The 22961-nt window shown below is 46.0% G+C and overlaps 1 protein-coding gene across 5 annotated transcripts in view; it reads left to right on the forward strand.

Moving 5' to 3' along the window:
- Nucleotides 1-22961, forward strand: part of ERG (ETS transcription factor ERG) — a 253124-nt gene that overhangs the window by 192337 nt on the left and 37826 nt on the right. For all 5 annotated transcript variants that reach the window (XM_073231342.1, XM_073231345.1, XM_073231344.1 and 2 more), the window contains 2 exons: nt 2754-2971; nt 20355-20506. In XM_073231342.1, the coding sequence (XP_073087443.1) occupies nt 2754-2971; nt 20355-20506 (370 nt within the window). The remainder of the gene's footprint in view (nt 1-2753; nt 2972-20354; nt 20507-22961) is intronic.

Consider the following 22961-nt stretch of genomic DNA (forward strand, 5'->3'; position numbering starts at 1 on the left):
CCAAGCATGGATTATATTTCATTTCTTTTGAACTATTTATCCTGAAACTTCCCATTTTTCTACTGTTTCTCCTCTAGTGAACAAAAGCAACTTTTGATATTATGAATCGTATCACCTTTCTCATTTTTATGCAATATTAACTTTGAGGGGAACTTTAAGATATGAAGAAGACATGTGTGTCTTTCTTATCTCTAGCTTTTGTAAGTTTTTTTTTTCTAAATTGATCTCAATTAACTTTGATTTCTTTCTTTAGAAAACCATATGCTGAAATAATGCTTTGCCAGATGTGAGAATGGGTTCCTCCCCCTCCCAACACACATGGAAGTCCTGTCTCAGTTCTACTATTTCAGTCCATTTTTAAAAGTCTTATGCTACATTTGGTCATTGGATGTATTTGCAAGAATATCCTGTTTTATCTTGGAGATAGATGAATATCCTTAACAATATAATTTTTTGTTGTGAAAGCCGTTTTCTTTTTCCTTTGTATTTTAAAACTTAGCCTCTCCCTTATATCTAACGTGTTTCTGCTAATTTATGATGTAAATCGCACATTTATTCATGTTTCTCCTCATTGCTGAGCAAATGCTAGTATTGCACAGCACGCGATTCCCCTCTGACCTTGGTAGTATCTGCCACACCAGGAGGGAGAAGGGGCTTGTTTGCTCTTCCGAGTGTGTAAAACCATTCTTTTAAGCTCTGCTTGGGGAAGGGCAATTCTGTTTTCCAAAAATTATGCAGAAGCTTTAATTGTTGTCTTTATTAATTAGCATAACTGCGCTGAGTCCATGGTGCCAATTTTACCTTGAAACCCACGTCTGTGAGTTTAGATTCCTTAGATTTTTTCACTCCATGTGTGACCAGAACAGAGTCAGGTTCCCCTGACACCTACCAAGTCCATTTCTCTACATTGAATTCATGTGCTGCTGCCTTGTAGTGTTGCTGTTTGCTGACGTGTTTGATTTTGCTGTGTATTCAAGATGCCTTATTTATTTACCTTTTCTTTCTTTCAACCTGATTGTGGCTACCTGGCTGGCACTGCCTACCTTTTGTATGTTGCATGTTGGTGTTTAAACCCTGGGCTTACTCTTTACTTATTCCAAGTATCACAGGGCTGTGATTCTAGAGATTTTAAAGAAGCCAGAGGCGGTGGGGGTTTATATAAGCACAGATACCTGGCCGCCATTGGAGAACTAAAGCACTGGGCTTATTCCCTGTGACTCTGCTACTCACTGGTCCATGGCACGTGGATCAGGCAGCAAAGTCCATGTACTTGGGAAGCTCTGAAAGCAGCTGGTCTTTGAGTGACGGGGGATAGAGTGGCAGAGGACACACTGGGTGGGGGGAGCACTTTGTGAAATGTCATGCGTACCCTATTCTGCTACTTCTGGGTGGGGAATGAGGTCTGTATCTTAAAAAGCCTACTTTTCCAGGCTGTATGACTAATGGGGGGCATCCTTATTTATTTAAATATCAACTCAAAGAATAAAAAGAGAGTGCTAATGTAGACACATCCTAAACCAGAAAATGTGAGAAGGGCATTGTGGGCTCCAGGGGGCTGGAGTAGATGTTGGAACAAGTTAGTTCCGACACTAATTCTGTGCTTGGTCTTGGGAAGTACACTTCCAAGTGAGGTCTGGACCTGTGGATCTCATCATTTGGAAGAAATGGGAAGTTTGAACTAGAAGGTCTCTACAGTACCCCCCACGCCTGGCTCTAAAGTTTCAATTTTTAAAAAACGTGTGATCCAGCCATCACTAGCTTCTCAAGAGTTGTAAGCCATACTGAGGACACCATACTGAGGACTGCAATAAAATTGAGGTGTAACATTTATTTTTTTCTGTTATTCCAGCTAACATTTGGATTGTCTCAAATTATTTTGTGTAATTGCTGTATGACACATGATGCAAGTAGTTGAAATTTCTAAATCAAATTTGCCTTTGCTGATATGGCTATAGAATAGGCTGTCCACTTGACTTCAAACCACCGAAGAGCAATTCAATGATGACAAATGTCTATTTCTTCTCACTAAGTCATGCAAAAGAATAAAGCTATTAATAGAAAGTAAGGGGAAAAAAGAGCTCGTCAGTGATCCAGTTATTTCAAACATCCTGGTATTTGGAGGCATCTGGATAATTCACAGCTTTTTTTGTTGTTCATTTATCATCCAGATGTTCGCCATCATGGAGCACCACTTGAGACTCTATTTTGGCTAATAACTTAGAAGTGGAAAAATCCATATCTTTTGTGCGTTTGTCCTTTGGTGCTCCATTTTCCGTTTTCTCTTCTCCTAACTTTCTCTTCTTTAAAATCTTCTGGGAATGTGACAGCTTTGCCGGATGCTTAGGTGTTAGCCATCACATTTCTTTTTTTAATCTTCATGACCATTTTGTATCCTGTCTGCTTGAATTATAGACTGCATTTGTCAAATAATGACACATGCAATTGGATGTCTTTTGAGACCTTTGAAATTCAACTTCCTTGAGTTAAGATTAAAGTGGGTATTATGTACACTGCTGCAGTCAAGCTTGGTATGTTTGGAGACCTGCAGAAAAGTTTTTCTGGACTGGCCAGTTCCAACTCTTACGGTCTGGAGGGAAGAAAAGCAGCTACTTTTTTCTCCTGAAAGGTAGAAATAGATACCATAAAAACTACCTAAGATGTGGTCCCTGTTAGAAATGACTCTAAAGCCAACAGCTTTTTGAAACATGACTGTCCTTCGGATGTCCTGAATGTGTGTCTCTTTGGGCGTTCAGGAAGCATTGTCGGTTGTGAGCGAGGACCAGTCCCTGTTTGAGTGTGCCTACGGAACGCCACACCTGGCTAAGACGGACATGACCGCGTCCTCCTCTGGCGACTATGGACAGACATCCAAGATGAGCCCACGGGTCCCTCAGCAGGACTGGCTGTCTCAACCCCCAACCAGGGTCACCATCAAGATGGAATGTAATCCTAACCAGGTGAACGGCTCAAGGTAAGGAGATGCTGACTCTTGCCCTCTTGGACTTCTGGTTTCCTTATCCCTTGAAAACATGAAGTAGAAGTTAGTTACGCTTCTCCAAAGATTATTTCAGAAAGGAAGGCCATTGAACAGTAACACCGGGCAATGCTGAGAAAATGTGTTCTACAGTGGTTTGTGCTGAGGACAGAGGTTGTAAAACCGGTAGTATATTTACCAAGAACTCGCTTTGAAGATGTGGTGCTCAATTCCATTTCCCAGGCATGAGGGCTCAGTGAGAGGGGGGCCATGCCCACATATGGCAGAATTCATCTCTGTGGTTTTTACTGCCTGGAAAATAATGCTGTTTTATGTTTCTATGGAGGGAGAGTGTCAGCTAGTGGCCAGGCAGTGAAGCATGTGTCCAGGCCGTGTGACTTTGCTGATGGATCTGCTCCGTCTGCCCTCGGCCCTGCCCCAGCCCCTCCTCTGTCCCCTTCTCTTAACGCACGCTGTTGCTTCTCCTCTGCACTTACACTTAAAGCCAAGCACCAACGCCACCCTGAAGTATTAACTTCCCTGAGTTTGTCACGATAGCACTGCTGTCGCATAGAATGTATTATTCCATGCAGAACAACCCCGGCCTTCAAAAGCATTTCATCAGATAGAGTTTTGAAAACTAATGTTGATTTCAGCTGTGATACCATACCCATCTGTATTCAGGTAGAATATAAAATCTCAGGACAAAGAGAGGATAATTTCTTCTAAGTGTTGCATAATCTGACATGGAGTCATAAGAACAGCCACATTTTCTAGTGCTTTGCTGTGTATAAAGCTCTTTTCCCATCCAGTGGGCTATCCTTTCCAAGCAGCCCTGTGAGGAATGCTCGTCCCTCTTTGATGGATGAGGAAACTGAGGGTCAGGTATTTTCTGGCTGACCCATCATCACCACTGTGGGTCTGGGTTCAAACCAAGAGTGTTTGGCTCCACACCCAGTGCATTTTCCATGCGTTGAAGCTATAATCGGCCCTTTTTGCTACATATATATTTTAATGCTGAAGTGTCATGTTTTATAAGTGTTGGAAACCATTGCGTCAACTTCTAGCGCACTGTTGACGGAGGTGCCAAATCACAGTACCTTAGAGGTGATGTCAGTAGTGGGGCCAGATGTCCAAGCTGGGAGATGAGAGTTGCCAGAACTTTGCTCAGCTCTGAGAAGTCATTTCACTTCTGTGCATCTGGTTTCTTCTTGAAAATGGGAATGATAGCTCTTATGTTGAATATTATTGTGACACTGGACCTTTAAATGGAAGTCAAGCCAAGACAGACCCACCTTGGACCTCCTCAAGGGATTCATTCCTAGACTTCTGAAAGGACCTCGGCAGAAAATGCCATCATAGCAGGATAGCAGAGTCCCAGCACGTTACCTGTTCTGTGTAAAGATCTTACAGGCAAAGCCTATCCGTCTGATCGAATCTTCCATTGATGAACTGTATAATTCTCCAAGGCCCCAGGGGAAAGCAGAGTGATCCTGTTCGAAAGCAGGCCACAGGGTTTTTGTAGAACAGTTTGCAGAGCCTATCCTGGAAACATTGGCCAGTGATAGTTTTGATAGAGCTGTGAGATCCTGTAACACTGGGGTATTCGGGGTACAGCACCACAGGCAGTGTTCACCTGTAAAGCTTTCTTCTTTGAAGATTGGTTTCTACCTGCAGGACATACATTGGCACGTGTGTGTGCATGTGTGAGGTAGACATTGTGCCAGAGAGATTGTATGTGTAAGAGAGAAGTTTTGAGGGTGGGAGCAGAGTGAGAGGGAGAAGGGGCGAGAAGGGAGAAACCACTTGGGGCAAAGAGCCCTGAGATGATTTTCAGCTGGCAGGAGAAGTGAGCCACGCCCTGGCCCTCCCGCATTTCCAGAGTGGGGCATGGGGCCAGCTCTGGGAACACCAGTCGGGTTTAGCAAGCCTCCAAAAGGAGACTGAGCAAGGAGTAAGAACCGTGTTGCAGAAACAAAACTTGTTCTTGTTCCTTCTGTGCTATTTCTGAATTTAAAAAGATACATAAGTAAAAGACACCTACCTGCTGTCTTGCAGGCAAAGTGAATACTGTGTCCTTGCAAGGGGTCAGCAGGGTGATATCCTTTTTGTAGAAGAGAAAATTATAGGGTCTCTGCCCTTCCTTCCCAGAGCTCTGTGTCTGCTGGGGTTCAGTGTGGGGCCTGGCCTGGTGTGGTTGTTGGGGTTGTCCAGAGAAACAGAGCCAGTGGGTTCTGTATTTAAGAGATTTATGTTAAAGAATTGGCTCAAGCAGTTATGGAGGTGACACGTATGATGTGTAGGGCAGGCCAACAGGCTGGAAACTCAGGCAGGAGCTGATGCTGCAGTCTTGAGGCAGAACTTTTCTTCCTTAGGAAAATCTGTTTTGGCCCTTTTTACCTTCAACTGATTAGATGAGGCCCACCCACATTGCCCATGATAATCACCTTTATTTAATGTCACTTGCTTGTAGGTGTTAACCACATCTATCAAATATCTTGACAGCAACCCCTCAATTAAGAATAGGATTAAAGTCACTGGGTGCAATGGTCTGGCCATGTGGATATAGGGAACTGACCACACGTGGTGCTCCTGGCCCCTGTGCCCATCAGTGGTGGATGGAGTCATTCCTTTCAGACCCCCAAACCGGTGTCCCCTGGGGCGACCAGTTCCCTGTTACTGAAGGGGCTCAGCCTGGCTGCTCAAGAGGTGGGAGAGGGCATTGTACGTCAGGTCTGTGGTTCACTGGACCCGCTCAGACTCTGACCATCCGAGTATTGAAGAGTGCAGAGTGAGGCAGTCTGTTCTTCAGAGCATGACGGTCTGCCTGAGGGGTGTGGAGGAAGGGGAACCTCCAAATTCATAGGTGGAGCTAAGGCTCATTCCATCTGGAGGATTGGAAGAGGCCCAAAGGGCCGTAGAGGGCTGCTGGGGATCATACCTGCCAACTCACTGCTTGATCTTTACGCTGGTCAGTCTCAGCTCCATAAAAGGGAAGGTGGACATGCATTCACCCCTCTTTCATTCTGAAGACCTTGAATGGGCACCTGGCTGTACCAGCCCTGCCTGAGGTTTGGGGGCAGAGGCAGCAGACATGCAGACAGGGTGTCTGCCCTGGAGAGGCTCATGGCAGACCCTGCAGAAGAGGAGGAGGTTCACCTGGGCATGGGCACCAGGGGTGGGGTGCCGCTCCTGTGCACCCCACCTCTGTGCATCCTTCCAGAGAGAGTGGCACCTCACCCCCACCCAGAAGCCCCAGGCCAGGTGTACCAGGAATTAGGGAATACAGTGAGAACATAAGTGTCTCTTCTGGCCCCAGACCAGCAGGCTTCCTCTAATTGTCCTTACTCTGAACTATGTGTGATGAACTTTATGTTGCACACATACTTCTTGAAGTCAAGTCCAAGAGCAATTGACATAAGTCAAAAATTGGACTTTGGCTAGAACACACGGGCTGTTACCTTTGTGGCCCTTCATTGCTCTTTGGCAAATACCTCCCAGGAGAAGGCTCCTCTCTACAGCTTGGGTCTTTCCAGAACATGACCCAGCTCCTGCACAGAAGACTGTCCTCAGGAATGATCCTTTCTGTCTGTCCCTATCCGTCCATTATCCTCCGAGGGGAAGGCCAAGTGCCTTGGGAGGAGGGAGGAACTTAGTTCCCAACCAAGGGATGGAGTTCTGTAAAACATCAGCCCTAACGTGCTCACAAACTTCTGAAATGAAATACAAGTGGGGAAATGGGATCTGGTGCCATTGTAATAGAGTGCTATAAAAAAATCATAGAGGGAAAGCAGGAGAGAGAGGAACCACTGCCTGTGAGCCGACAGGGAAGTAATGGTGGGTTTGGCTTGGCTGCCGTGTCAGGGCACAATTCTTGCAGACACTAATCTAATTGCACGTCGTGTAGGCACAGGACATCGTTTTTCAGCTTCAGTGCCCCACAGCCACCCTGCCTCCCCCCTTTCTTCACTCCAGCCTCACATGCAGAAACCCCAAGTGCTCCCATGATGAAGAAATGCCAGTGTGCAGCTGAACCCGGCCAGCTGTTTCCCACATGCTATACACAAGGGCCCTGCAGGGGGTACCAGTGCTGGCTTGGCCTCTAGTGAGCCCCCTGCCTCTGATTAATTCCCTGTGAGGTTCCTAAGGCTCCAGCTACTATAGATGGCCAAGAAATAATAAACACGCACACACACATTCACATACCCACATGCACACTCACACATAGTCCGCATCAAAGCTGTCTTCCACTAGCAGGCAGGGAGTGCTATGTGCAGAGCAGGCTGTTCCCTCTAAGCACCTCTGCCTTGGAGATCGAGCCAAAATCTCAGACACATCGCACTGGGTATCTCCCTCATCCTATCCCAGGTGATGAAAAATCCATGTAGCCCCCTGGAGGTAATGGCAGTTCCATGGAGGCCCACCTGGAAGCTTGCTGTAGCTGGAACTCAATGAATTTGTGTGCCATGCTGTGAGTCCTCCCCCTACACCATCCCCACGCTGCCTGGAGTCATTCACCTGGGGTTTGAGCCTGTTGGGTGATGGTCCCCTGGTGTGGTGATTCTCAGAGTGGGGCCCCAAGATCAGCAGGATGAGCAGCACCTGGGAGCCCGTTAGAGAGGCCGATTCTCAGGCGCCACCCCGTACCTGCTGAATCAGGCAAGGCTCTGGGATGGAGCCCAGAACCCAGGTTGTAATGAGCCCTCTGAGGAGTCTAGTGTCCTTGGTCTGAGAGCCACTGCTCTCACCACTGCGTGGTGTGAGTACTTCCAGCCTAGGGTCAGACGGCAACATGCTTTTCATATAACATTGAAAAAGTGTGCCACCTGTACGTAGTATGATGAAGATGAGAAAAAAGGAGGTTACCTGATCAGTCCCTCTTGGAATTAAGACACACTGGTTATACATGCAATTATTCTTTCATCCAACACATATTTATTGAGGTCTGACTATGTGCATCACTGTTTTAGGCACTTGACATACAGTCCTAAAACATACAAGAATATCTGTCTCACTAAGTTTGTTTTCTAGTGGGCAAGACGGTCACTGAACCATGTAGGTGATTAAAATGTATGGCAGGTTAGATCGTGGTAAATGCTAAGGAGACAAATAAATCAGGGAAGTGGATGGAGGTTGGGGATGGGGTGGCCTAAGGACATGATCTCTGGAAAGTGACCTTTGAGTCAAGCCCCAAAGGCAGTGAGGGGGAAGGCCCAGGGTGAAGCAGCAGAAGAATATTCCAGGCAGAGGGGGTGATAAGGGCAAAGCCCCGAGGCCAGCCTGAAGTGTTAGGGGACAGCTGGAGCTGATGTTTAGTGACCGAGGAGAACAACGGAGGGAGATGAGGTCGAGTCACTGTGGGGCCCCTGAGGGACTTGGATCTTCAGTCTGAGCAAGCGAGGGGACCAATGGGGGCTGTGAGCAGAGGAGGGGGTTACTTAGTTTGGCAGGATCTCCCTGGCCCCTCGCTGACACCGAGATCGACCAGGAGGCCCCTGCAGGAATTCAGACAAAGGATGGCAAGGTTGTGGCGGGGTGGGGGGTGACCTGAGGTGGGGGTTGCTGGCTGTTTTCTGGACCTACTTTGAATGTAGAATCAATGCACTTTGCTGACACGTTGGACCCATGAAGTCAGGAGGAAGGAAACAAGGGTGATCCTCGCTCTGCGGAGTGCACCCCAAATGAGCCAAGGCGGGCCATCCCCCTGAGATGAGAGCCCAACATGAGGGGCAAGCACTCAGCTCTAATCAGCGGCAGGCCCCGCGGGAGGGGGTCGTGTCCCCTCACTGGAGTTCTGCGGCCCTCTGTTTGATAAACCAGCGGCTCTCACGCTCTCAATCACTGATGGTGCCCCAGGGGGCATTTGGCAATGTCTGCAGACAGTTTGACTGTCACAACTTGTTGGGGGGACACATGTCTGTCATCTTGTGGGTGGAGGCCAGGCGTGCTGCTCAACGCCCTGCAACATACAGGGCAGGACAGTATCCAGCCCTACAGAACAACGCTCTGGCTCCCGGTGCCGGCAGCTGCAATGTTAGGAACTACCCTGGAGTGACATTAAACTGGTGTTTACAGCATGAAGTACATTAGCAGCTATGAAGATGAGTTAGGAGAGGCTCATAGTCCATCACAGGGGAAAAAGATTCTGTGAGCTCACGTGACAAGTAAAGTACAGAGGGACGCTGAGGGAGGGCTTGGCTGGGGCAGAGGTGATGGTGGGACTCACTCAGTCTGGGCAGGAAAGATGCAGAGAGGAGCAATTTCAGTCTAAATTTCTACAGCATGCTATGACCTATGAGTAGATTTTAGCATGCAATGTATCATACAATTTCCTCACTACCCCTGAGATAGTATTGTGATTATACCCATTTTACAGATGAAGACTATTGAGTTTCCAAAAGCTTCCTTGACCTGCTCAGGTCCCCCTGTTGTAGCCATTTGACCCTGGTCTGTGCTTCTCTTCACCCCCAAAGTGCTGCTTCCTTCAGTCAGACAGCTTCTCTGTGCTGGGGGACAGCAGAGGCGGCCCCGGGTGATCAAGGAGCAGTATATTCTCTCTCTCATCTTCTGCGAGGCATTAAATCCACACACTGACCATATTTTGATTTCTTGGCTGTATTACACATTTAAACACCATTTACTTTCATGTCTTTTCATGTTATTACAGTAGGTCAATGTACCCACCCTCACGTTCACGTTACCTTCCTGGGTATCTCCAAACAGAGCCACATTCAGGAAATAATAAGTGTGATGAGGAGGCTCACAATCTGAGCACGACAGCGGCTCTTAGTTAACACTTGTTGGACTCAAATTAAAAATAAAAAATCCTCAATTTTAGGGTGTTGACTGTTTCAGGACCCCATCTGTTATTGTGTTGGGAGAGGTGCTCTGCCCAACTGGCCCACTACAGAAGAGAATCCAAGCGGAAGGTCATTTAACATCAAGTTCTCTTTCTTATCTTATGTGCAATACTCAATACTTGATATTTGAAAGTGGTCACTGGGACTGGTCTCCTTCCATGCCTTTTACTTGGAGTCATTGAGATTTGACTTGATGTATATGTTCTTAACATTTTCTGTGAGACTTAATGAATTGGTGTAGGACAGTGAAATTCACCTCTTATACTCGCCTCTGCTCCTTTCTGTCTTAGGGCTGTCAGTTGCATTGGCATAAGAGAGTCTCCTAATTAAGCTGGGCCACCTTCCACGCTGTGGGTGGCGTGGTGTTGGAGCTTATAAACTAGTGATTTTTCCAGACTGTGATAGTGAGGTCAGTTAGCCTGCTTGTAAGGGGCCTTGAGTTTTTACAGATGTCAGTGAATCCAGCGGCAGAACTGAGACCTGGATAGAGTGAGCCTCACTCGGGAAGTCAGAAGGAGACGGATGCTCTGCGACGGCCTGTCTGGCTGGAGCACACTCTCCCCCAACCCTTGGCCTTAGCAATTACCCATTCGGGTCTTTGCTCTCTTGGGATGTCAAGTGGATGGGCACCGTTGTGCAGAAGAGATCCTAAGAGGTGTGCTCTTCAATATGACGCAAGCAAATTCCATCCGATTGCCATGGGTACCGACAGCAGGGACAGGGGACTGCTTTGGCAATTTCTGTTTCAAAAATGAAACCATTATGGTTAACCAGAGTTTACATAGCCTGTTATGAAAATAAAACCTGAAGCACCCTAATGGCTATTGGCTTTAATTCTTTCCTTTCTGGAAAATGAAAGTATTTGGAACAAAAAAAGAGAACTCAAAAGATAAAAAGATGCCACACCTCTTTACCTTGTAACAGGCATACATATCTTATTCTATAGAATATTTTATTTTCAAACAATGACTCTCTAAAGGATATATTTCCACCCAGTTATCAAGCTCTAAATGTGACATGGTTTCCCTGATAGGCATTTCAGCTGTAAAGAGAAATACAAACAAATAATGAAACCTTCTCAGGGAAACTTCAAACCCTTTCAAGGGACAAAGAACTAACTGTTGGTGAGCTGGTGGTGACTTTTTAATTAATTTAGTCTTCAACTGCTTCAGAGAAGAGGGAAGGGGACAAGCCTGGTGGGAAGAGACTGAAATTCCAGGTGTAAGAGAGTATTTAGTAAGGGTAAAAATAACACACAGCTGTGAAGACAAATATCTACAGTTTCAGTTTGAGCCCAGAGTTCTGCATGAATCACTGCCGAGCTCCACCCACCACCCCGGCCATGAGGTCTGAAGCAGCTTTTCCACTGCCTCTGATTCAGAAATAAAACAGACCCACAGATTACCCCAGAACTCTCCAGACAGTCCTCTCCTTGTCCAGGGTCCTAAAAATACCTTTTGTGGTGACTGACCTCGATTCATGCTATGAAGCCTGATTAGGAGTTTGTTCGGTCGATTAAGACTAAGTATGTGCTTTTAGGATTCTTAGGAAGAAAACCACCTGAGAAGGGATTTCTCCGTCTGCAGGTTTGAACACGTGCCCTGGCCAGCCTCCTGTGGGCCCTCTCATGGAACTGACCTCTTTGGGCTCATAGGTAGAGCTGCCAAAGGAAGCCTTTGTATTTTTCCCATTTAGCTTCATCTTCAAGTTCAGCATGAACTCACCTAATAGACTCCAGAGAACATTTGGGGAGACAGTGGCATGCTAACAGTGGCGAGCTGAAGGCTTCATGGTGGGAGTGTTGGCCTGCTTACCCATGTGGGAGTGGGTGATGGGGAACCTGGCCTTCCAGGGAGTGGAGCTGGGGAGAGGGGCTGGAGCCACATGAGGCTCAATGTAGGCACTTGAGAAGAGAGATCTGGGACAGATCCCAGGTGCTGGGACAGTGCCTGGCAGAGAGACTTGCTTCACTGATACTGGATCTAGAGGAATGATGGACTGAGGAGACCCAGGGCCAGGGGGCCAAGGAGAACCTAGGGAGTGTGGTTTTCAGTCCAAAAGCACCAGAGGGCCAGTAAAGGGCTAGGGATGCCTGTGGATTTGTATTGGGGGCAGGTCGCTCTGAACCCAGCATGATGGAGAGCAAAGTAGAGGGCAGTCATCTACAGGTGCAGAGGAGTTCAGGAACAGGAAGGAAGGTGGGTCTTGCAGAATGGGTAGATTTTTGGGAGTACAGGGGCGTTTGCTTCTACCTACCAGAAGAAGCAGTTACATTGATTGGCCAAATTGGGTTCTGACTTGTCTTGGATTTCTCTAAGGCCTGCGTGCTGACGCTAACTGTTCTGAAGTGAGGGTGCAGCACAGGTTTAATGGGGCTAGTGAGCTCAGGGCTGTCATTCAGGGCTGCATTCAGTGAAATTCTTGGATGAATGAGGCCCACTCACACTCCACACGGACAGCGGATCCAGGCCAAGGCTCTGTCCCTGTCAAGCTAACAGCCATGCCTGTGCCATTTCACTGTGGGCTCTTTCCACATGGAATCGGCCCCTTGTAAATAGATGCTGATGTGAGGACACCAGTGTCAGATGCCAAGTTTATTTTGTTTTTCAAAAACTGAAGCCCTAATTTTAATTTCTCAGTACGTTTTTACAGGTGCTCTACTTCTTTGCAAGAAAAAGGTATTATGTATGGGAACAGCTGTGTGGGGCTTTTGTCTTGGGCTGTGTTCTACTTCATCTTGAAAAATTAGACTGACTGCTTTTCCAGGAGTCCGGCGACTGTCCTGGTCCTCAGTTCTCTCCCCAGGCCCACCACCTGAGTCAGGCTGGCCCCCTCAGCACGGGAACCCTTGCTCTCACGCTCAGGCTCAGGAAGCCCTGCCCATCGTCTCTGCAGAGCAGGCTCCATGCTGGGCATGGTTGGGGGCAGAGCATGGCATTCAGTTGTCAGTAGAGGTGACCAACTTTTTTAACCAGACTTACCACGATTCCTGTCTATGCCCAGACAAACCCTGCCATCCTCTGTGTCCCCTAGGAAGCTCTGCCTTTGTCTGCTCACCTCTGCCCCTACCCAGCTCACATCTGCTCCTCTCTCTCTGTCTTCAGGGCCACTCCCAGGGTATTCTTTGGAAGATACCCAATAGCAATGAAATGGTATCTACAGAGTGTCTGTTCAGTTCCCTTTCATGTCTGTGAAAGGGATTACTTGTGTGTAGTTGCCAGGTGAGGCCCTATAGCATGGTGGTCAAGTACCTGGCCTCAGGGCCCCTACTGTCTATGTTCAAATCCCGGCTCCTCCACTACCAGCCAGATGTGTAACCCTGGACACAGCCCCTGCCCAGTCTCACCTGTAGCCTGGCTAATGCTCGTTGGTGTAGACCTCATGGAGTGTGGCATGGATGCAATGAATACAACAGTGAGCCCACGGCATTGGTCATGTGCTAAGCACCATTTCAAAGGCTTTACCATGAAAAGAGTTTGGGGCCATCTCTACCATGAGTAAACAGTCAATTACTGGATAGACGATGAGCCAAATAAGGTCTGTAAATATTTGTTTGCCCACAATGCATTAGGTGGTCTCAGAGGCAAATGTGAATTTAAAACATAGAAATTAGAGGTTGTGGAAACTGGAATATATAGCAATCCATCTCTCAATACCTTTTCATTTTTTAATTACTCTTTTATTCTTTTCTATTTCTGTACTGATCTCTTGGGTTGGCCAGTTCTTTCCAAAAGCAGTGTCAAGAAATGGCAACTATGGAGGGCCGGCTGAGGACACGTCTTCTCTTGATTGCTGTAGCTGAAGCAGCTGAGAGGTGTGTCCTTGGGGCACCCTGCTTCATCCCCAGCCCCTCCTGGCATTGTGTGGAATGTTCTTAGGTCTGTTATGGGATGCTGGGAAGAATACCGCCTGCCACATCACCCAGTTCCCTTCAGGAGAAGCCATGATAGAAACTTATCACAAGTCTCAGCCCAGGAAAAGCTTTGCTTCTGCTGAATGACTGGTGCTTTTTGACAATTTGAGTTGTAAGAGGGTGCATTTCCTTTTTTGCTTTGGCTGGTAGAAGCTCAGAGAAAAATTGATGCCCTACTTCTAGCAGCTGTACATAATAAGCTTAGTCAATGTGCTGATTTTCTCTCTTGATTAATTACTTTCCTGCCCTTGTATTCCACTGACTTCCATCATTTGATTGGATTATTTATGTTATTATTTTCTCTTGTATACTTTCTTATTAGCCACCTTTAAATGTGCAAACTTTGAGGAAGGGTAGGGGAATAATGCACATTCAAAGCCACCACACATACACATAAATATACCTCTAGAGCTGCAGAGGAAACTGATGTAATCTCCTCCTTAGAAAAATTTTAATGCAAGCTAAACACTTGTTCATTCAAGCAGCCTCTGCAGAGTCATACCTGGGGGCTTGGAAATGGGGTTTCTCCCAGCGCTCTGATTCTGTGACCTGATGAGACCCCAGTCGGGTTTGGGAATGTGTCTGACTTCTCACAGTAATTTAGATTTAGCAAAATTTCCAATTTATTTGATGCTTTTTGCCATGTCACTTCTCCAGTAAGTCAAAATGCTAGTGTGTTTTAGAAAGTCAATGTTCATGTTCTTAACTTTTCTGAACTTAATTTTCTTAATGCTCTTTAAGAGTATTTAGTTAATGGAGGCTCCACAAGCCAGAATTATTGGGCCCACATCTCCACTTACCAGCAGAAGAGCACCAGCACTGTATCTTTTTCATCATGAAGGTTGGGGGGTCTTTCTACACTATTTCTGGATTCCCTAGAGTGGCCCCAGTTATGGCCAAATGCCACAGAAATCTGTAAGATTGCAGCAGAGGCTGAACTCATGACGTTGTGTGCCCCGAGGATGTTAACAAAGGAAGTCGGGAGAGATGCTTTTTGGCACCCCAGCTGTTGTTCAGGTCCCTTGTGAAATTCTTCATTCTGAACCAGCCTGCCCCCCTCGGGGCCACCCCAGCCCAGTGTGGTCTTTCTCTTGCTCTGAGCTGGGGAAGCAGCTGTCTTCCCAGCCCCTCGTCCCTCTCACTGATCCTCACACCATATAGGATTTGTCAAGACCATTGTTTTGTGGGTGACAAATAGAACCCAGACCTAAATACGTGAATTTGAAAATATCTCCAAGATATAATAATTTATTTATCTTTTATTTGATTGTGGTAGAACACTTCACATGAGATCTACTCTTTAACAAATATTTAAGTGTGCAGTACATTATTGTTGACTAAAGGTATGATGTTGGACAGCAGACATCTGTAGCTTTTGCATCTTGCTTGACTGAAACCTTAGGCTTACTGAGTAGTAACTCCTCATTTCCCCCTCTCCCAGCTCCTGGCAACTGCCATTCTACTCATCAATGCTCTGAACTGAACTGTTCAGATACTTCATTTAAGGGGAAGGCATGCAGTATTGGCTGATTTCACTTAGCATGCATGATGTCCTCCAGGTTCATCTGTGTGGTCAAATGCTGCAGAATTTCCCTCTTTTTTAAGAAGAATAGTATTCCTCTGTATCTATCTACCACATTTTTTAATCCATTCATCCATCAACAGATGCTTTTTCATTTCCACATCTTGACTATTGTGAATTGTACAGTAATGAACATAGCATGCTAAGATCTCCTCAAGATCAGGATTTTAGTTCTTTTGGATAAGTATGCATAAGTTAGATTGCTGGATCATATTGTTGTTCTTTTTCAAAATTTTCAAGGAAACTCCATATTGTTTTCCATTGTAGCCATACCATTTTGCATTCCCACCAATAGTATGCAAGAGTTCCAATTTCTCTACATCCTCACCAACACTTGTTATCATGTTTTTCTTTTAATAATAGCCACCCTGACAGGTGTGAGGTGAGATCTCATTGTGGTTCTGATTTGCATAATAACCTTTGTATGCCTTTAAAAGAAAGAGTCTTTGAGAGAAAGATCTTGAATCATGTCTACTACAAAAAGACAGAGACATTTCATATTCACCAAGTGACTATCCATTTGACAAGCATCTAATGAATTCCTTAAATTTTTCATAGGAACTACTAGAAAAGACACACATACATGAATACTAAGAACAGTTTTTTCAGAAAAATTTCAGTTTTGTTAATATTTCAAAATTTATATCCAGATGTATTTATTAATATTTCCAAATTTATATCCAGACATTATAAAGTAGAATATAAAATATTCACAATAAAAAAATCTTGTACCTGTCATTTTTATCATTTTTAATTATCCGAATTGTGTTTTCACCCAGTTTCTCCAGTTAGACTGCCTGACACCTGATTAACTGGTTCTTTAGAGGAAAAAATAGTTTGGGGATGTATGAAATAAACTACATTCTCTTATTTTTCAGTTCATTTTTTTCTGCTTTTCCCCATTTAAAAAAATTTATGTCATTTCATAGTTCTTTATTCTGATTGGAATGTTATGCTTAGTTCATTTATTTTCATTTTTCCCAACCGCCCGATGTGGCTAACCATCAGTGACCCTCACCTGCCACCAGCCACGGACCAGGCTTCCATGTAGCTCTCCACTAGGTCACAGTCATGGGCCCGCGGCAGCCGCTGAATGAGCCCAGCTACCCAGGCTTCCCTGCAAGGGCTTCATTACCCACCCAGGCTTCAGGAGAGCTGGCTAGCGGCTCAGCTCTGTTCTCCAACTCTCCCTTTTGGACTGGGGCTTCCTCAGCTTCTCCTATCATATAAATTACCAATAGAGTTTTTAAAGGGGTGTTCTTTGTTAAGTGCATTTCAGAGGCAATGCGCTGAGCATCTGGATGCAGCCTCCACATGGTAGGGTAGAGGGCATGTGATCCTCCTTCTAGGCAGTGTTCGTGCCCGTGGCACACCAAGCTGTTGGAGGGAAGTTTCCCCCTGCTGATTTGTTAGCCTCGGAATGCAGTGATGGTCTAGCTGCCGAAGCAATAAGGCAGATTTCCACAGGGTGGATTCTCTTTATCTCACCTGGGCAAAGAGCTGAAAATGTATTTATTGTGAGACTTTTAAATACACACTTTTCAGTTCTCTGAATCATGTTAAGATTTCGTTTCTTAAATAAAGCAGTGTCTAAATGGATACCCCTGAAAAAAGTTTCTTCTCCAGGAACTGCCTCTGTGTCTTACTTAGAGCTTTTTTATACATGTGCTGGTTGTCACGTGCTTGCTGTGCTGGGGCAAGAACAGTCCCTGGGCTAGGATGGCATCCTAGAGTTGGAATGCTGTGTGAGTTGCAGGGCATACCTTATAGCAAAGTAATCTGGTTCCGGAAGGTCTGGGTGCCTTTCTGAAATTGAGATCCTATTTTTAAAGGACAGCACATTACTTTAACTTTATGGAGGTGCTCTGTGCAGGGGCTGGGAGCAAGGGCAGTGAGTTCAGGGCTCCCTGCTTCACATCTCAGGTCTATCTCCTCCTGGCTCTGAGACCTGGAGCAGGTCTCTTACTTCTGTGTCCTCGGTTTACAGCCCTGAGAAATGGAGATAAAGGCAGCCCCTGCTATGCCAGGCTGTTGTGAGGACTGGTAACTTTAAAGCTCTCAGAACAGGCCCCCGCATATACTTTTTGGATACTAAAATTTCAAAGAGAATAAACATGGAGAAATAACTGAAAAGTGAGCCTAGAACAACTCAGGGCCCCTCTAACCATTATTTGGACCTATTTGGACAAGCACCTCCTTTGAGTTCTGCAGATAACTGGCCCTGTGGGTGATGCTCTCCATTCTGGGGGATTGACATTCCCTCAGATTTATTACAAAAGCTATTTGAAATGATCAAAATCATGGCTCCATTCTGGCTTCCTCTGAAGCTAAAGCAAAAATGCCATGGAAAAATGACTGCTTTTTTCATTGTCCTGAAGGTGCAGCTTTTGATAACAGGGTCTGCTGCTCTTGTGTTGCTGATTTTTACAGTGAAAGCTAGAATGGGACAGTTTAGTGAGATGATTTTGTCTTGTGGTCATAAGATGAAAAGAAAGTACCCTTATTAAAAATTGCCCCTGTTTTAAACACTTAAACGTATTTTTGGAAAGCTCTGATAAAGTGCAATCTAATGGCCTATCATATCTTTGCATTTGAAGAGGGATCTATTTTATGCCAACAGGAAGTCTTTTGGGATCCACAGCAAGAGCTCCTGTCCTCACATGCAAATTAAGCTACTAAGCGTTGAAAGAATATGAGTTGGTCTGAAGGGTTCGTAATGCCCAATGTCCACTATTTCTATAATTCTGGACCTCTTTGACCTGTAACTTTTCAATGCTTAATTGCCTTGCTAGAGAAGAAAGAATTTATCAGACCGTAAAAATGGTCTAAATGGATGAGTGAATGAATGAATCTGAACACTGCTCATCCCAGACGTTAAGGTTGTTACCTGAGTTATGCTCATCCTCTGAATAGCAGCTAAAGTCTAATTGCTAAAACACCCATTTGACTTTCTTCCTTAGTAACTTTTTTCTTGAGACAAATAGACCAAAACATGCACACTCCACTCACATAGATGATGGAATGTTCCAAAGGGATCGGAAACTAAGTCGCAAGTGAAGAAATTCACTGTTGATATTAGGATGGGTCTTTTAGAGGTAAATGTTGGAAGCCAGGAAAAATAGCACCAAGAGGAAACAATGCCTGTGCAGGCAGAGCTGGAAATGTAGAGGATCTGCACCATGGGAGCCCAGACTGTTGTTATTTTTAAGTTTCCTTCATGTTGGCACAGCTGTGAGGATGCTGTGAAGCAGGGCTGTGTGTTTCCGGGCCCATGGTGGGGCCTTCATCCTGGGCAACCCCAGTGATGACCTCCATCCACATATAACCAGTCTGTCCCCACTGTCAACCCTAACAAAGCTCCTTCCATCAGCAGCAAGTGACACTGGGAACAAACCTATATTCTCAGCATCCTCAGACACTGAGCAAATGCCTTCCAGGGCACTGGGCCCTCATTCTGCCCTTTCTGTCTACACCCCCACCGTGCTTTTTGGGTCTGGAATGATCTTTGCCATCCCACCTCTGCCTTGCCACACCCAGAGTGTGCCCTCCTGCCTCACAGGATTTTGAGCTTCTTAGACCTGAAGGTTGAGTCCACGCCAGGCCTTAGTCCATGATTCTGCAAGTTGTCTGCAGAGCTCTGACCTCACTGATAGGAACGCCCACTGGGGCAGAGCCCACAACCCTCAGGGCCTTGGACTCTGGGGTGGAAATCTAACATCCAGCGGAGATTCATAGGTTCCCGAGAGTATGAAAATCCTGTAGTATGTAAAGCTTGAGAGGCCATTTCCAGAAGTCCACCTTAGAAGACATAACCCAGTGAGAAGGACCCTTTGGCCAGGTGACCCTGGGTTAATGATCTATGGGTTAACCATCAGAGAAGGTATTAACTGACTTTTTCTGTTTCCTGGTTAAGCTGGATTTTCGATTTGGCATTTCCTATTAAATGTGATTTCACCATATCCTATAACTTCAAATCTCACTTTAAAAAAGAATTCCATTTTATTTTTCCAAAAAGACAATTTTCTCCAAATGGCTACGGCTGCCTTCCTAGCAACCCTGTGGCCTATTAGGGGAGGCCCAGTGGCTGACTCTTCTCTGCATCCACACAGCTGGTTCCACACCCTGTAGGGCGGCTGGACCTGTCCTGCTGCTGCCCTTGGGACAGTCTGGCTCCCTTCCTGCCCTTCCTGCTGGCACCTGAGCCAGGAACACTGTGAGCCCCCAAAGCTCCTTATCTAAACGTTGGCTGCGGGGGTTTGAAGGTCACCAAGGATTTCAGTCTGAGGGTCTGAGGAGGAATGTTGTTCTAGGATGAACCTTGCTGGGCGCCTCTGTGGGCATGGCCTGGGTACAGTCAAAGGGGAGGCCACGGGGCAGTTCTCTCTCCCTGCACATGTTTCCAGTCAGTTGTCACTGGCAAAGCCTTGATGTGACAGTTTCAGATGGGGCTGGTCTCAGAATGGCAGCCATGCTCCCCAGCCTGCCCTGGGCTTGGACCAAGCATGGCAATGTCTGAGTTGCTCGGGCAGCCATAGACTGGGGGCTTAAACATGAGGAATGTGTCTCCCGCTGTTCTGTGGGCTGGAAGACCAAGATTGAGGTGCCAGCAGGGTGGATGTCTGGTGAGAGCTCTCCCCCTGGGTGGCGGGTGGTCGCCTCCTCTCTGTGTCCTCAGTGAGAGAAAGAGGGAGCAAGCAAGCGAGCTGTCTGTCTGTTCCTCTTTTTATAAGGACACTGACCCCATCATGGAGGCCTCACCTTCGTGACCTCATATAACGTTAATTACCTCCTAAAGGCTCCCCTCCAAATGCTGTCAGATTTGAGATTAAGGCTACAAAATAAGAATTTGGGCGGCACAGACATTCAGTCCTCAACAGACATGGGGTCTGCCTCACCTCGCTGCTCTCCTGTTCCCCTCAGCCCCCTCTTCCTTGCCCTTCCGTGGCTCTCTCTGTGTCACAGATAGCAGGAGGCGGGCTTTCTGGGTGTGACAACAATGGCAGGACTTACCTTCTTCTCCTGCAGGAACTCCCCGGATGAATGCAGTATGGCGAAAGGCGGGAAGATGGTGAGCAGCCCAGAAACCGTCGGGATGAATTATGGCGGCTACATGGAAGAGAAGCACATGCCACCCCCGAACATGACCACCAGCGAGCGCAGGGTCATCGTCCCGGCAGGTCAGACACTCGTGGCTCTGCTCTGCCCCACCAGCCGCGTCTTTCTCGAGTTTGTCCACCTGGAGGGAGTGTTCGGTGGTGTGTGTGTGTGTGTGTGTGTGTGTGTGAGTGTGAGGGAGAGAGAGAATATCCGTGGATAATAGGGAGGAATCGCCTTTCTCTGAGATTATTTGGTGTCAATCATCCTTTCTTTGATGAAGTGCTATTTATAATAGATGATAGGCTTCAAAAATTTTTTTTTTCTTATCTGGCAAAACAAAAAGTTGGGAGCTGTATATTTCTTGTTCTCAAAATCCAACATCCCAGTTATCACTGGCCGATGATGCAGATTCCAAGAAACAGAGTAATTCTTTACCACAGAAGGAATCCTAAACCAACCCAAAGCAATAGCTCTGAATTTGAGGAAAATGCCAGGAACTTACTTATAATAAAACTGAAAGTAATAGGAAGGGTGACGTAAAGCCCCTCAGAGGGTATGTGCTACATGAAACCCAAGACCTCACAGCAATAGTCCCTGCTCAGTGTGTCCTTATACATACTAGGAGTTTCAGGAAGCAGTGCAGAGACATCGCCTCGTGAGATCTTCGGCAGTAGAGTGGACAACCTTACCACCATTTCCCTGATGTGGAAAAGAAAGCTCCAATGCATCAACTAACTTTCCCAGTGGCTTACAGTTAATAAGAGGCCGTGTCACATTTCAAACAGGTCTGCCTTACTCCTTCGATTTCTTCCCTAGGAGTGGGATTAAATCTCAGCTCCTGACAATGGCCCCCACGGGCTCCTGCCCTCCACTCTGCAGCCATCTGGTCACCCTGAGGTTTGATCTCTAGGGCTGGTGCTTTCCACCCCATCAGCATGACACTCTTGATTCCAGGTGGTTCTGTCCTTCATCAGGGCATTATGCAAACATCTCCTCAGAGAGGTCTTTTCCTGTCACTCGTTTCTGGAGTTGCTCTCCACTCTATCCAGTAACTGTAAATCCCCTGCCCTGTTTCTCTCCATTGCATCCCCTCCCGTCTGCATCATAGTTGCACTGAAAGAATCAATCTGAGGAAAGACCTGTATTGAAGATTCTTGGCTTGGTTCTTCATGGGATCAGAGACTCAGGAGGTAATGCCTGGTGCCACTTACATCCTTTATCCATGAGGTCCTATTCCTGTCCTGCCATCAGTATTCTTTAATGTCATCAATACCCTCTCCCATACGGACAGACTCAAGTCTTTCTATGTTAAAAAAAAATGTTCAGAAAACAGGAGAGATATTTATAAGGGAGAGAGGCAAAGAACCAATCAAGTCAGAGCATCCACCATTTCTGATACATAGTAGTTGCTCATTAAATTTCAGTTGGAAGGATGGTTGCAGATTGGCTCAAGTTAAGTTGCTGTGTAAAGGCTGGTTTCATCTCCTGAAGAAAGTCCTCTTTCAGTGTTCCCTCCTTTGTTGCTTCATGCTGATGCAGGCAGTTATTCAGTTAGGTGTTGGTAAGAGAACTGGTTGTGGCTGATTTTGCAAGTTGTGAGTCTTTCAGTTATTGGTCAAGCTTCATGTATGTGTGCTCACACAGACACAAAGATGAACACACACACATACATGCCAGCTGCATTGCACAATCCAGACATCTCCCCAGTGTGACGAAGGCATGGCAGGACCTAGGGGCAGCTCTGTCAGCTGCTGTACCTGTGCCTCTGCCCTGCTCCAGGATCCAGACATCTATTCAGGCACATCTGGGGCATAACACATTCTGCATGCACAGATGGAATTCTCCAAACCTGGTTCCAGTTGGTTCATACAGTTCCTACTAGTTAAACACATTGACTGACACTCATAAGTGAAATCATAAAGATAGCTGAAAAAATAATATTAATTATTCCTAGATAATTATTAATTATCTACTCCATCAATCAACTACATACTAAGTAAGGTTCATGTCCTAGACTTAACAAGGGTCCTGATGCACACGCACCAGAAAATTGGTATGTAGATCAAGACAGAAAAACAGGACCTGGGGGCATTGTCTGTGTTCAGACTGAGTTCTTGTACTAGGATTCCTCACTTCTCAAAGCCCCTGGTTTTAAGACTCAATCATCATTAATTAACCCAAGAGCTCTAAGGAAACTCATAAAATACCCCTAAGGAATAAATACCTACCTTCACTGAATGTATTTACACTGCCTTCTTACTTCAGAGAAGATTTCAGAAAGCTCACACAAATACACACAAAAGAGTAAGGTAGGATCAATTTTAAAAATAAATGGATAAGAAGCATGGCTTGAAATAAGAGCTTAACGGAGACAGGAACAACAGGAGTGAGGTTTACATGTGCATGTGTTCATATATGTGCTCAGCAGGCAGTGCCAAGGGGCTGCCTCCGTCAATACATGATTCAGTGTCCACAGGATAAACAGAAAACTAATATGGCAAAGATGGCCTGGCTGTTAATTCTGATCCAGAGAAG

The sequence above is a fragment of the Manis javanica genome, chromosome 3 (genome assembly GCF_040802235.1).
Source record: "Manis javanica isolate MJ-LG chromosome 3, MJ_LKY, whole genome shotgun sequence".
NCBI lineage: Eukaryota > Metazoa > Chordata > Mammalia > Pholidota > Manidae > Manis > Manis javanica.